Below are 14,181 nucleotides of genomic sequence, written 5' to 3'. Positions count from 1 at the left end.
ATTGCATTTATGAGAAAATATATTAAACTTATTCACTTATTTAGTTACTATCGAAATAAATACATTCCTAGTTTATTCCTAGAATGCTTTTACCAATAATAGTTACCTTTATGCTTTTACTGTAGATAAAGACATTAACTGAAGAGTGTTCCAACAAGAAGGTATCAATTGATTCACTAAAGCAAAGACTTAATGTTGCTGTAAAAGAGAAGTCACAATATGAACAGATGTATCAGAAAACAAAAGAGGAGTTAGAAAAAAAGGTATGCTTTTAGGACATTTTAGCCTAGGAGTGGAATATAATGATTTTTTTTCCACTTGTAACATTGTCATTTTTTTCTCCCTCATACTCTGTGAGGCAATTAAATATTTCAGGTAACTACACTTCTATCTCTCTATGAAACATTATGAATTTGTTTAATATTAAAGATAGTGCTTTATTCAAGAAATTCAGTTTTGTTTCTCTTAGTAATTTCTAATAAATGAAAACTATTGTTAGGCACTGATCTATACAAGTGAATATAAATTTTCTAGGTCTATCATTTTATGCATATAAACTAATTAATATTTTCATTTGCTGTAGGAAATCTTTTGGTCTAAAATAGCTTCTATGTCTTTAATGACTTATAATTTTTAAAAAGCATAAATAAATTTAGAGGTTAATATATGAGAATATATGCTTATTAATAAGTACATATAGAGAGAAAATAGTAAGACCCTTTCTCTATTAACATACCTAACTGACCCTACCAAATCTGTTCATAAAATATCTTTTATTTTGTGATTACTGATCTTTTTCAGGATATCAGGCTTACTCTCCTGGTATCAAAATTAAATGAGACTGAATCTGCAATGACAGAAATTGAAACAGCAGCGTCTAACCAGCTTCAAGCATTAGCTGTGCAAAGTGAGCAGGCCCTAGAAGGTGTACAGAAGAAATTGCTGTTAGCCAATGAGAAAGTGGAAGAGTTCACCATATTTGTGAAGGTTTGAATAATTTATAGTTTACTAATTTGAGCAGCACTTCAGGCAAAGAAAGTAGTGACTACTTCAGACTGTTTGGGAAATTCTTAAAATCTCTTTCTGCTTTTTGGCTCAGTGTCTGTAGCTCAGCGGCTAGGGCGCCAGCCACCTATACTGGAGCTGGCAGGTTCGGATCCAGCCTGGGCCTGCTGAAACAACAGTGACAAGTGCAACCAAAAAATAACTGGGCATTGTGGCAGGCACCTGTAGTCCCAGCTACTTGGAAGGCTGAGGCAAGAGAATCGCTTTAAGCCCAAGAGTTTGAGGTTGCTGTGAGATGTTACGCCATGGCACTCTCTTGAGGGCGACATAGCAAGACTCTGTCTCAAAAAAAAAAAAAAAATTTCTTTCTGCTTTTCTAATGCATTTTCTTTCTTTCTTTCTTTCTTTCTTTCTTTCTTTCTTTCTTTCTTTCTTTTCTTTCTTTTCTTTCTTTTCTTTCTTTTCTTTCTTTCTGACAGAGTCTCACTATATTGCCCTCTACAGAGCACTGTGGAGTCACAGCAACCTCCAGCTACTGGGCTTACTTACGTGATTCTCTTGCCTCAGCCTCCCAAGTAGCTGAGACTACAGGCACCTGCCACAGTGCCTGTCTGTTTTGTTGTTGTTGTTGTTGTTGTTGTTATTGTTTAGTAGGCCTGGGCCGGGTTTGAACCTGCCAGCCTCGGTCTATGTGGCCAGCGCCCTAACCACTGAGCACAGGCACCAAGCCAGCTTTTCTAATGTATTATACAAAGCAATTACCCTAGTTGTCACATTGCTCAAAATTTCTCTATAAAAGATTTTTATTTATAGTTCAAATTTAAAATTTCTAGTCTCATAATTATATTTATTTTCTAATGTCAATTTAGTTATAAAATTGTAGAAGTCAAGTAAACAGGTTTTACCAGGTCTGACAATTAAGTTCATGAACATGTGTATGTTGGCAGCACTGTACAAACATCTTGGTAAAGTTTCATAACCTTGGGATATCAGTGTATCACAGCTGTGTTCACATTGATATTTGGCAGTGTCTTGCTTAGTACCATTCGTTGTTGCATGTTTTGGGGTGTCATCATGAGAATATTGGTGCTTGAATTAGAGCAACAAACATTAAATTTCTTGTTAAACTTGGCAAGTGTAGAAGTGAAATCAGGGACATATTTATGGGAATAATGCCATGAAGAAAATGGCAGTGCACAAATGGATTAAATGTTTTTTCTGGGGGGAGAGAAAGCTTCACTGAGGAAGAGAGGTAAGGACTCCATTAACCAGCAGAACTGACTGAAACATTGCAAATTTCATTGAATTGTGCATCAAAATTGTCAACTGACTGTAAGAAGCATAGCAGACAAAGTAAACATTGATAGAGAAACAGGAAAATCTTAACTGAAAAATCTTGGCATGAAAAAAGTCTATGCAAAATGGTCCCACAGGAGCTCCCTGATGAACAGAAGCAAAGAGCTCACATGGGACTGTCTGCAAGGGAGTTTTAGCCAGTAAACAAATAAACCTCCCTACTCACTTGATCTAGCTCCTAGTGACTTTTACTTTTTACCAGACGATAAAGGAAATATTGAAAGGAAGACATTTTAATGACATTCAGAACATCAAGGGTAATGTGATGACAGCTTTAATAGCCGTTCCAGAAAAAGTTCTAAAATTGCTTTGAAGGGTGGACTAGGCACTGACATCAGTACATAGCTTCCCAGGGGAAGTACTTTGAAGGTGACCATAGTGATATAATCAGCAATGAAGTATGTAACACTTTTTATAGGATGAGTTAGTAAACTTCGTTGTCAGACCTAGTAAGATGGAAGAATTGTTTCTACTCTACTGTCCTTGCTCCATGTTCAGGGAAGCTGGGAGACCCCTGAACCCCAGTCCACAAACTATCAACACATGGAATAGATAGAAGATTGGTAAATGGCTTAGCAGAACAAAGGGAAGCCAAACTTAAGTCCTGCAGAAGTGCAGGGACTAGAAATTACCTTTTAAGCTAAAGAGCCCCAGAGAGCTTAGGATTCAAGTGCATAAGAAACAACCAAAGCTGAGAACAATGGAGGGAGAGGCGGATTTGGTTCTAAAACAGGGGGATTTGGGTCTTAGAAAAGGGATGACCATCATCATTCCTTACACATATGGCCCTAGGACTATGCAGAAATACTTAGGAGCTGCTATCTGCAGCAGCACATCATCAGTGGCTTCCTAAATCCTACTGCATGTGCAGTAGGATTAGATCTATACTTCTACCTTTTCAAAGATGTTAAGACCTATGTACTGTCCAGCTCTCACCCATATTGCATTTCTTCCTGCGTTTGCTCAAGTTTTCCTTCTCACCCAAAATGCCCTCCCTTCATTGCTCTCTCCTTCACATTTAGCACAAGACATTCCTCTTTCATGAACCTTCCTTTGCCTCTATGTTTAAGAAGATAGAGCCCAGCTTTTCCACTTACAGGCTGTGTGATCTCAGGCAAGTGACTGAATCCTCTGTTCCTCGGTTTCCCCGACTATAGTATGAATGTAGTAAAGAAACATACATGAGATGAGGATTTAAATAAGTTATTGTCACTAAAGATCAGAACCATACCTAGCTGCTGTCCAAGTAGGAACTATTATCTATGTAATAGCAACATGGCTGTCATTTACCTCATGAACATTTACTATATGTATCACACTAACACAGTTGTTAACTTTTGCATTTTTCTTTTTGTTTCAAGTTGATTATAGCCTACATGGGATAAGAACTTTGTCATTCATTATCCTCAGAATATTGACACATAATGGGATTCATTAAATTCTTAAGGAATTGATTTTATATCTGCTTTAAAAATGGTACTGGGCACATGGTAACTGCTCATACTGAAAACTCTGTAAAAGGTAAGAACTATGCATATTCCTTAACTAGCATAGTTAAGGAATGTACACAGTTCTTACATGGAATGTTATGATCATCAGCATTCATTCCATGCAGAGTGTATTAGGATATCATGTACACAAAAGTACTTAATAAGTATTATCAGTAGTATTAATAGTAATAATGTTTGTTCTGCCCTGTTGTGGAATCTATGTTCCCTTTAGTCTTTTCATTTATTCATAGGGCACAACTAGATTATAGAAGAGGTGGAGTGGCCATCTGTTCTAGATCTAGTCTTGAATATGGAATTTTGCCCTTGGGTGAAATCAAGTACTTTGAGCATCTGGGCGGGATGTATGTGGCAGAGCTGAGGCTTTGAGTTCTCCTAAAAACTGAATACAACACACAAGGGAAATTTTTAGAAGTATTTGCTCAGTTCAACTCACCCCTGGCATAGGATTGTTAATGTGCTTATGTGATAGTCATGTGCTAAGCTTCATCTTCTCAATGGTTTTTGTTACCTGTGAAATAAATACTAGCCAAAGAACAATATTTAGCTGAAAACTTTGCTTTGATAAGATATAATAAGGATTTGGACCATGTGAATTTCTTCCTTAGTAAAAACATTTGTCAAATATTTAAATTTTATTTGTACACATACAATTGGCACTCTTCTCTTTCAATTATAATTTTTTTAAACTGTTCTATGAGACATTTCAACTTGAATTAACTTTTTTCAACCTGCCATTGTACTAAAAAAGGAAAATTGCTATTTTTAGAGAAAAGTTCTTAATAAAAATGCATTACTTCAAGTGGATAAACTTTAAAGTATATAAATTATACCTTAATAAAGCTTTTTATTTATTTATTTATTTTTATTTTTATTTATTTTGAGACAGAGTCTCACTGTGTCACCCTAGGTAAGTCACTATGGCATCACAGCTCACAGCAACCTCAAACTCTTGGGCTTAAGTGATTCTCTTGCCTCAGCCTCCCAAGTAGCTAGGACTACAGGCACCTGCCACAAAGCCCAGCTATTTTTTGGTTGTCATTATCATTGTTTGGTAGGCCCGGATTGGATTTGAACCCGCCAGCTCCCTGTTTGTGGCTGGTGCCCTAGCTACTGAGCTACAGGCACCGAGCCTACATAAAGCTATTTAAAAATATATTATTCCCTGATGATAATGGTGACTCCAAAGTATTTGAATAGCCAATTATCACTTTCCTGACAATCTGATCTTACTAAAAAAGGTCTAATCAGTTCAAAATGATTAGAAACTTAAGATTATATGTAGCTAGCTACCAGGAAGACTTAGTGATAAATCCTGGAAAACTAGATCTGAGACAAATGTATTAACTTACTGTCTTTTCCCCAGACATACTGGCTAGTTATAATAAATTATGGTAACTGAAAAGTAGAATTAAGTTAGAGATTTACATCTTAGAAAGTATTCGTATTTTGAAAATGTTTCCTGATACTGAGATAATTTCCTGTCCATGATGTTCCAAAAATTGCATGAAGACTGATGTAAGATTTTAGAAATTCAGTTACCATGAGGGAATGCTCATTTTGTGCCATACAGTGTTTTTCCTTACTTTGAAAATAAGAGTTTGCCAAGGATCATTATTATATTGATATGAATAGAGTGATAGTTTTTAAAACTTCCCCTGCTTTTAGCAATGGATTACTTAAAGAGTTTTATAGCTGTTGGGGTCTTTAGAATTTGAAGAACTTAGTAGATTTTTAAGCTGGTAAAAGAAGGCAATTTTGTAACAGAAGGGAAATAAAGACAAAAGCCAGTTGGAAATAGCACCAAGAGTTGGAAACAGACCAATTTGTTAACAAGAGAGAAGTAGAGCTGAAACCTAACATAAATATACAAAAAAAGTGTGAACATAATTTTTTTAAAAAGTTAGCTTTGATATGTGAGTACAAGGTAAAGTATTTCAGTGAACTTAGTGCAATAGAAATTCTACTGTGTATCTGAAAGGTATATTTTGAAGAGGAATAGGATTTTGCATTATGAAGTATATTTCAGCCAAATACTATAGCATTTTCTAATAAAAAATTCATTTTAAATGAAAGTATATAGAATACGTCATGTAGTAATAACACTGCTACCAAGCATTGTTTGTTTCTACCTTGTTTAAATGCCTCTTTTTAATGACATCCAAGTGGGACCTTTAAGAATATGCTAAATAGCTATTCTGCCTGTGTTCTATAAAAAGGAAGAACAAAGCCTAGATGACAGAACATTCATGTACAACATGATTTGCTAAATATTTTAAGCCCACTGTTGAGACCAACTGCTCAAAAATAAAGATTCCTTTAAAAATATTTTTGCTCACTGACAATTCCCCTAAATGACCCAAGAGCTCTGATAGAGATTTATAAGAAAACTGATATTTTCATGCCTCCTAACACATGATTCTGTAGCTCACGGTTTGAAGAGGAACATCAACTTTCAAGTTTTATTTTTTCCTGAAATACATGCCATAGATGGTGATTCCTGAATCTGGGCAAAGTAAATTGAAAACCTTCTATGAAGGAGTCACCATTCTTGATGCCAGTAAGAACATTCATGATTCACAGAAGGTGATGAAAATGTAAACATTAACAGGAGTTTGGAAGAAGTTGATTCCAATCCTCATGGTTGACTTTGACAGGTCAATGACTACCATAGAGAAAGTAACTGCACATGTGGTGGAAAAAGCAAGAGAACTAGAATTAGAAGTGAATCCTGAAAATGTGATTGAATTGCTACAATCTCATGATAAAACTTGAAGTATTAGGAGTTGCTTTTTATGAATAAGCAAAGAAAGTGGTTTCTTGAGATGGAATTTACTCCTGTTGAAGGTTGAAGATGCTATGAACATTGTTACAGTCACGAAAAAGGATTTAGAATATTCCATAAACATAGCTCATAAAGTAGTAGGAAGGTTTGAGAAAATTGACTCCAATTTTGAAAGAAGTTCTGCTGTGAGTAAAATGCTATCAAACAACATTATATGCCACAGAGAAATCTTTCATGAAAGAGTCAATCAATATAGCAAACTTTATTCTTGTCTTATTTTAAGAAATTGCCACAGCCACCCTAACCTTTAGCAACCACCAACCGGATCAGTCAGCAGCCATCAACATCAAGGCAAGACCCACCACCAGCAGAAAGATTACAGCTTGATGAAGGTTCATATGATCATTAGCCTTTTTTAAACAATAAGCATTTTCTTATTTAGTTATGTATGTATTTTTTATACATAATGCTGTTGCACACTTATAGTGTAATTATAGTGTAAACTTAATTACACGTACCGGGAACCAAAAAAATTGTGTGACTTCCTTTATGGTGATTTTGTGTTATTGCCATGGTCTGGAATTGAACCTGTAATATCTCCAAGTTATGCCTGTATTTTGGATATTTTCTAGTATAACAAAGAAAATTTGCAAATAGTATTTTCTTCTGGTAAATTTCCTTTTCATTCTAGATTTTTATTTGTTTTCATAGTTTTTTTTTTATTTTAAACATGCAGGAGCTTTTTAGTTTGATATAGTTCCGTTTATTTTTGTTTATGCTGTCTCTGGTTTTGGTGTCATTTCCAAAAATTTATATCCTAGACCAGTGTCATAGAACTTTTTTTCATATGTTTTCTTTTAGGACTTTTACTCTTTCAGGTCTGATAGTTAAGTTTTTAATCCATGTCAAGTTGATTTTTGTCTATGATATAATATAGGAGTCTGACTTTAATTTTTTTTCATGTGGATATTTTGTTTTCCTAGCTCCATTTATTGAAGAGATGGTAGTTTTATAATTGTGTATTCTTGGAATCCTTGCCAACCTTGTACATGTGGATTTATTTCTGGGTTCTTTTTCTCTACAATGTCTTTATGTCTGTCTGCCTTTATGCCAGGACCATCTGGTTTGGATTGCTATCGTTTTACAATATATTTTAAAATGGGTTAAGGACTTAAATACACTTCTCCAAAGAAAACATATAAATGTCCAACAGATATGTGAAAAAATGTACAAAATCACTAATCATCAGGGAAATGCAAATCAAAAGCATAATGAGATTACACATCATACCTTTTAATCATGCCTATTATGAAATAAAAGACAATAAGTGTGGAAAAGAATGTGGAGTAACTGGAACCATTGCATTCTGTTGGTGGGAATGTAAAGTGGTACAGCTGTTGTGGAAAACAGTAAGGAGTTTCCTAGGTAGGTTTAAAGGAGAACTGACATACTATTTAGCAGTCCCACTTCTGAGTATTTATTCAAGTTCTCAAATAGATATCAGCACTCCTATATTTATTGCAGCTTTATTCACAGTAGCCCAAATATGGAATGTCCATCAAGACATAAATGGTTAAATAAAATGTAGTATAACTATACAATGGACTACCGTTTTTATAAACAAAAAAATAAACAAGTATGCAACAACATGGATAAACCTTGAAGACATTATACTAAATGAAATATCTAGTCAGAGAAATGCAAGTAGGACATATTTCACTTACATGAAATATCTAAAATACTCAAATTTATAGGATCAAAAAGTAGAATGGTATTTGGCAGCGACTGAGGAAAGTGGGAAATGAGGAACTGTTGATTAGTAGGAAAAAAGTTTCCATGAAACAAGGTGAATAAGCCTTGTTCATTTGCTGTACAGCATTGTATCTATAGTGACAATAATGTATTATATGCTTAAAAATTTGATAAGAGGGAAGATCTTGTGTTTAATGATCTCACCACAATAAAATTTAAACATCCATAAAGGAAGTTGTTTCTTTGAGAGTGAGAGAAATAGAATGATATGACTGGCATAAGTCCAAACATACCATAATTGTAATATATGTAATAGAACTGAATATATTTTTTGAAAAAAAATAGGAAAAGTGAAAGTCTATGAGATTGTGAAAAATATGTACCTTAAAAAGGACATATTTTTATGTACCTTAAAAGCTTAAAAAAAATTAAAGAATTTTTAAAATATGGTATCTTGGAACTAACACATTGTACCAGCTCACAGAAGCAGTTTTGTGTATCTCTTCCCAACTCCATATTCATGTTGGTTGCTTGAAAGCAATCATAGTGCATGTATTTATACCACAGATGTCAACATTACAAATCATGTTCTTTCTCCTATATCTAAAGAACTGATTTACCAACCCACACCAAATAAATGCTAACCAGAAGAAGATATAGCAATATTATGGCAAGACAAAACTAAGGGCAGAAATCATTAGGAAGGACATAAAGGATAATTTTATACTGTTAAAAATGGATGGTTTGCAAAGAAAATTTAAAAGTCATGAATCATTATGTGCCAGGAACATGTTACACAAAATTTGGTGGAAATACGAAAAGAAATTGATTAATTCACTTTTCTCTAAATTATTATTATCGAATCACAAAGGAAGACATGAAGAAAGGAGGAAAGAAGAAAGGCTGTATAAAACAATCAGAAAACAACAAAATAGAAATAAGAAGTCCTTACATATCAGTAATTCCTTTAAATGTAAATTGATTAAACTCCCCAGTCAAGAAACATAAATTTCTTGAATGGAATTTTAAAAAGCAATTATTTTCAGTCTATTACTTAAGAGAATAACTTTAGCTTTAAAGACTCAATCAGAGTGAAAGTGAAGGGATAGAAAAAAGATATTTTTGTGAAAATGGTAACCAAAAGAGAGTACAAAATATGTTTTTAAATAAAAAACTGTCTCAAGAGATAACAGAGGTATTATACAATGATAAAGGGATCAATTTGTCAAAAAAATGTAACAATTATAAATTATAAGTATAAGGGAATATTTCCAAATTTAAAAAACTTCAGAGAAACTAAATATATAAAGTAAATAACAGAATGAAAGGAGAAATAAGTACCAATACAATGATCCTTGAGGACCTTAATACTCCACACTCAAAAAGACATAGATTGTCCAAACAGAAAATTCATAAGAAAATAGAAAGTATGAATAACACTATAGACCAAGTGGACCTAGCAGACATATACAGAACATCTCATCCAGCAGCAGCAGAATATACATTGTTTTCAAGCACATACAAAACATTCTTCAAGATAAAACATGTTAGGCCACAAAACAAATCTTAGCAAATTTAAGAAATTTGAAATATCAAATATCTTCTGTGATCATTAGAATATAAAACTAAAAAACAGTCACAGTAGGAAAATAGGTAAAAATTACACACTCCTGATCAACCAGTAGGTGAAGTGAGAAATCAAAAAAGAAATTAAAAATACCTTGAAACAGAGAAATGGTAACACAATATACCAAAAGCATTTGTAAAAGGGAAGATAATAGCTATAAACGTCTACATGAAGAAAACAAACTTCTAAAAGAAACAACCAACACAAAGAACTAGAAAAAGAATGAACTAAGCCTAAAGTTAACCGATGAAAGGAAAAATAAAGATTAGAGCAGAAATCAATGAAATAGAGAACAGATAAATAATAGAAAACATCAGTGAATCTAAGCTGATTTTCTGAAAAGATAAAATTAACACTTAGCTAGACTAACCAACATAAAAAATGATAGGACTCAAGTAACTGAAACTGTAAATGCAAGAGGAGCATTACAACTGATACCAGAGAAATACAAAAGATCATAAATGACCTATATACAACTGTTATGTACAACAATTATATGCCAACATACTGGATAACCTATAAGAAATGGATAAATTCCTAAAAAACACATCAAGACTAAATCCATGATGTAATAGAAAATCTCAACACTAAGAATAATTGAAGCAGTAGAATCAGTAATCAAAAATTTCCCAACGAAGAAAATCCCAGGATCAAATGGCTTCCCTGTGAATTTTATTAAACACTTCGAAAAGAATAACAATTCTCAGGCCAGGTGCAATGGCTCAAGCCTGTAATCTCAGCACTTGGGAAGCCAAAGCAGGTGGATTGCCAGAGCTCACAAGTTCAAGACCAGCCTAAGTCAGAGCAAGACTTCCATCTCTTAAAAAAAAAAAAAAAATAGCAAAGTGTTGTGGTGGGTGCCTGTAGTCCCAGCTACTTGGGAGGCTAAGGCAGGAGAATCACTTAAGCCCAAGAGTTTGAGGTTGCTGTGAGCTATGACGCAATGGCACTCTACCAAAGGTGACATAATGAGACTCTATCCTCCCCCCAAAAAAATTCTTCTCAAACTATTAAAAAAAAATTAAAGAGGAGCTAATACTTCCAGACCAAAGCCAATAGCATACTATAAGTAAAGAATATCTTAAACTGATAACCCTTATGAACATAGAGGCAAAAATTCTCGATAAAACACTAACAAACAAAATTTAACAGTATGTTAAAAGCATCATACACCATGACAATTGGAACTTACCTTAGGGATGCAAGGATGGTTTAACATACACAAATCAATAAATGTAATAGATCACACTAACAGAATAAAGGATAAAACCATTTAATTATCTCAACAGATATGGAAGAAGCATTTGCCAAAATTCAACATCCTTTTAAGCCTTTCAATAAGTTGTATATAGAAGGAATTTACTTCAATACAATAAGGGCCATATATAACAAGCCCATTGCTAACATCATACTCATTAGTGAAAAGCTGAAAGCATTTTCTCTAAAAGTAGGAACAAGATAAGTATGCCTGCTCTCATTACTTCTGTTCAAAATATTACTAGAAGTCCTTGGCACCTAGCCAGGGTATTAGGCAAGAAAATAAAAAGGAAGAAATAAAATTGTGTTTGCCCATGACATGATTGAGTATATAGAATACCCTAAAGACACCACCAAAAACTGTTAGAACCAATTAGTCAATTCAGTAAAGTTGCAGGATAAAAAAAACACACATACAAAAATCAGTTGTTCTCTATCACACAAAATAGACTGTCTGAAAAAGAAAAAAATCTCACAAAAGCATCAGGAAATTTGTCAGAATAAATTAAACCAAGTAAATGAAAGACTAGTTCATTGAAAAGTATAAGATATTGGCTGGGTGTAGTGGCTTACTCCTTTAATCCTACCACTCTGGGATGCTGAGGCAGGTGGATTGCTGGCGCTCAGGAATTTGAGTCCAGCCTGAGCAAGAGAAAGACCCCATCTCTACTAAAAATAGAAAATCTAGCCAGGGATAGGTTCATGCCTATAGTCTCAGATACTTGGGAGTCTGAGGCAAGTGTTGCTCAAGCCCAAGAATTTAAGGTTGCTATGTACTATGACTCCATGGCATTCTACCTAGGGTGACAGAGTAAGACTGTCCTCTCCTTAAAAAAAAAAGAAGGAAAGAAAAAAAAGAAAAGTATAAGATATCAATGAAAGAAATGGAAAAATAAAAATAAGTAGAAAGATATCCTATGCTCATGGATTGAAAGAATTAATATTGTTAAAATTTCTTACTACCCACAGAAACCTATAGATTCAATGCAATTTCTGTTAAAGTTCCAATGTTATTTTTCACAGAAATAGAAAAAAATGCTAAAATCTGTATGAAACCACAAAATACTCTGAATAGAAAAGGCAATGCTGTGTAAGAAGAATAAACCTGGTGGCATCAATTCTGATTTCAAACTATATAACCAAGATACAGTAACCCAAACAGCATGGTACTGGCATAAAAACAATCACATGCAGAATAGAGAGCCCAGAAGTAAAGCTATGAATATACAGCCAACAAATATTTGACAAAGATGAGAAAAATACACAATATGGAGAAGATAGACTCTTCAATAAATGGCGCTAGAAAAACTGTCCACATGCAAAAGAATGAAATTGAACCTCTATCTTCACCACTCACAAAAAGATAATTAGAAATAGGTTAAAAATGTACATATCAGACCCCAAACTCTAAAACTCTAAAAGAAATAGGGAGAAAAACCCTCAGCAAGACCCTTGGTCTTGAGAATTTTTTTTTCAGCTATAACACCAAAAACAAAAAAAAAAGCAAAAATAAATAAATGGGAATAAATAAAATTAAAATGCTTCTGCACAGCAAAGGAAACAGCCAACAAAATCAAAAGGCAGCCTATGAAATGGGAGAAAATATTTGCAGAACTTGTATCTCATAGGGGCTAATATCCAAAGTATATAGGAGACAACTCCATAGCTAAAAACTAAATAGTCTAATTTTTAAATGGGCAAAAGATAAAAACATACGTTTTTCCAAAGAAGACATGCAGTTGGTCAACAGGTACATGAAAAGGGGCTCAACATCACAAATTATCAGGAAAATGCAAATCAAAATCACAAAATTTCGAATGTCTTGGGAGCAAGGGCTGGGACTTGATTGGGAAGGGACGTAGCAAACTTTATGGAGTGTGGGAAATGTTCTTTACTTTGATCAGAGTATAAATTAAGATTTTCATTTGTAAAAGCTCGTGAAACTATACATTTAAGTGTATATAAATTTTACTTCAAAATGTCATAAAGAACTCTAGATAAATATTGGTCTTTGGTTGGTGATTTACATGCTGAAGTTTTGGGGGGGATGGTAGAGATAGCAGCAACATCCTTTGAAATGCGTCAACAAAGTAAGACACATAGGTCAATGGATGAATAGATATGTGATAAAGCAAGTACAGATGGTCTGTGGTGTATGATGTTCAACTTGATTTTTTGACTTTACAATAGTTTTAAAATGACGTTCATTCAGTAGGTACAGTTCTTTGAATATTGAATTTCACTCTTTTCCCAGGATAGCTGTGTGTGGTATGGTGCTGTCTTGTGATGTTGGATAGCAGCAGCAAGCTGCAGCTTCCAGTCATCCATGCAGTCATGAGGTTGAACAACTGATACTCTTCAGTTCATTGTGTTGCTGATGTTTTTGTCCAACCTTAGGCTAATGTGATTTTCCTGAGCATGTAAGATCTGAGCATGTTTAAGGTAGGCTAGGATAAGCCATAATGTTGACTAGGTCAGGTGTATTAAATGTACTTTCAACTTGTGATATGTTTTCCACTTAACATGAGTTTTTTTGAACTTGGATTTTAAAAGTTAGTTATAGTATGTATCAGTGGTGGGTAAATGGGTATACCTTCCACATTTCTTTCTACTTTTCTGCATATGTGAAGGATTTCATAATAAAATAATCAGGGGACAGTGCATTTGTCTGTATTCTGATGAATTCTGACTTGATTATAGAAAGTATAAAATCAGCATTTTTTTCCATTCTCTCCCTTGAAATCATGCAACAAATGAAGAGAATGAAAAACAAAATCAGGCTCGGCTCCTATAGCTCAACCGGCTAAGGCGCCAGCCATGTACACCTAATGTGGCGGGTTCGAATCCCCAGCCCGGACTCGCCAAACAACAATGACGGCTGCAACCAAAAA

General features: G+C 34.1%; 1 protein-coding gene across 2 annotated transcripts in view; it reads left to right on the top strand.

The window, feature by feature from the left end:
- Window positions 1–14,181, top strand: part of CNTLN (centlein) — a 319,321-nt gene that overhangs the window by 285,638 nt on the left and 19,502 nt on the right. For both annotated transcript variants that reach the window (XM_003782868.2, XM_012813233.1), the window contains exons 22-23: window positions 126–263; window positions 802–987. In XM_003782868.2, coding sequence (XP_003782916.1) covers window positions 126–263; window positions 802–987 — 324 coding nt within the window. The remainder of the gene's footprint in view (window positions 1–125; window positions 264–801; window positions 988–14,181) is intronic.

This window comes from Otolemur garnettii, unplaced genomic scaffold, assembly GCF_000181295.1.
Source record: "Otolemur garnettii isolate 467f Iridium unplaced genomic scaffold, OtoGar3 scaffold00006, whole genome shotgun sequence".
Taxonomy (NCBI): Eukaryota; Metazoa; Chordata; class Mammalia; order Primates; family Galagidae; genus Otolemur; species Otolemur garnettii.
Note: the sequence above shows the minus strand (reverse complement) of the source record. Positions and strands in the feature narration are given on the sequence as shown.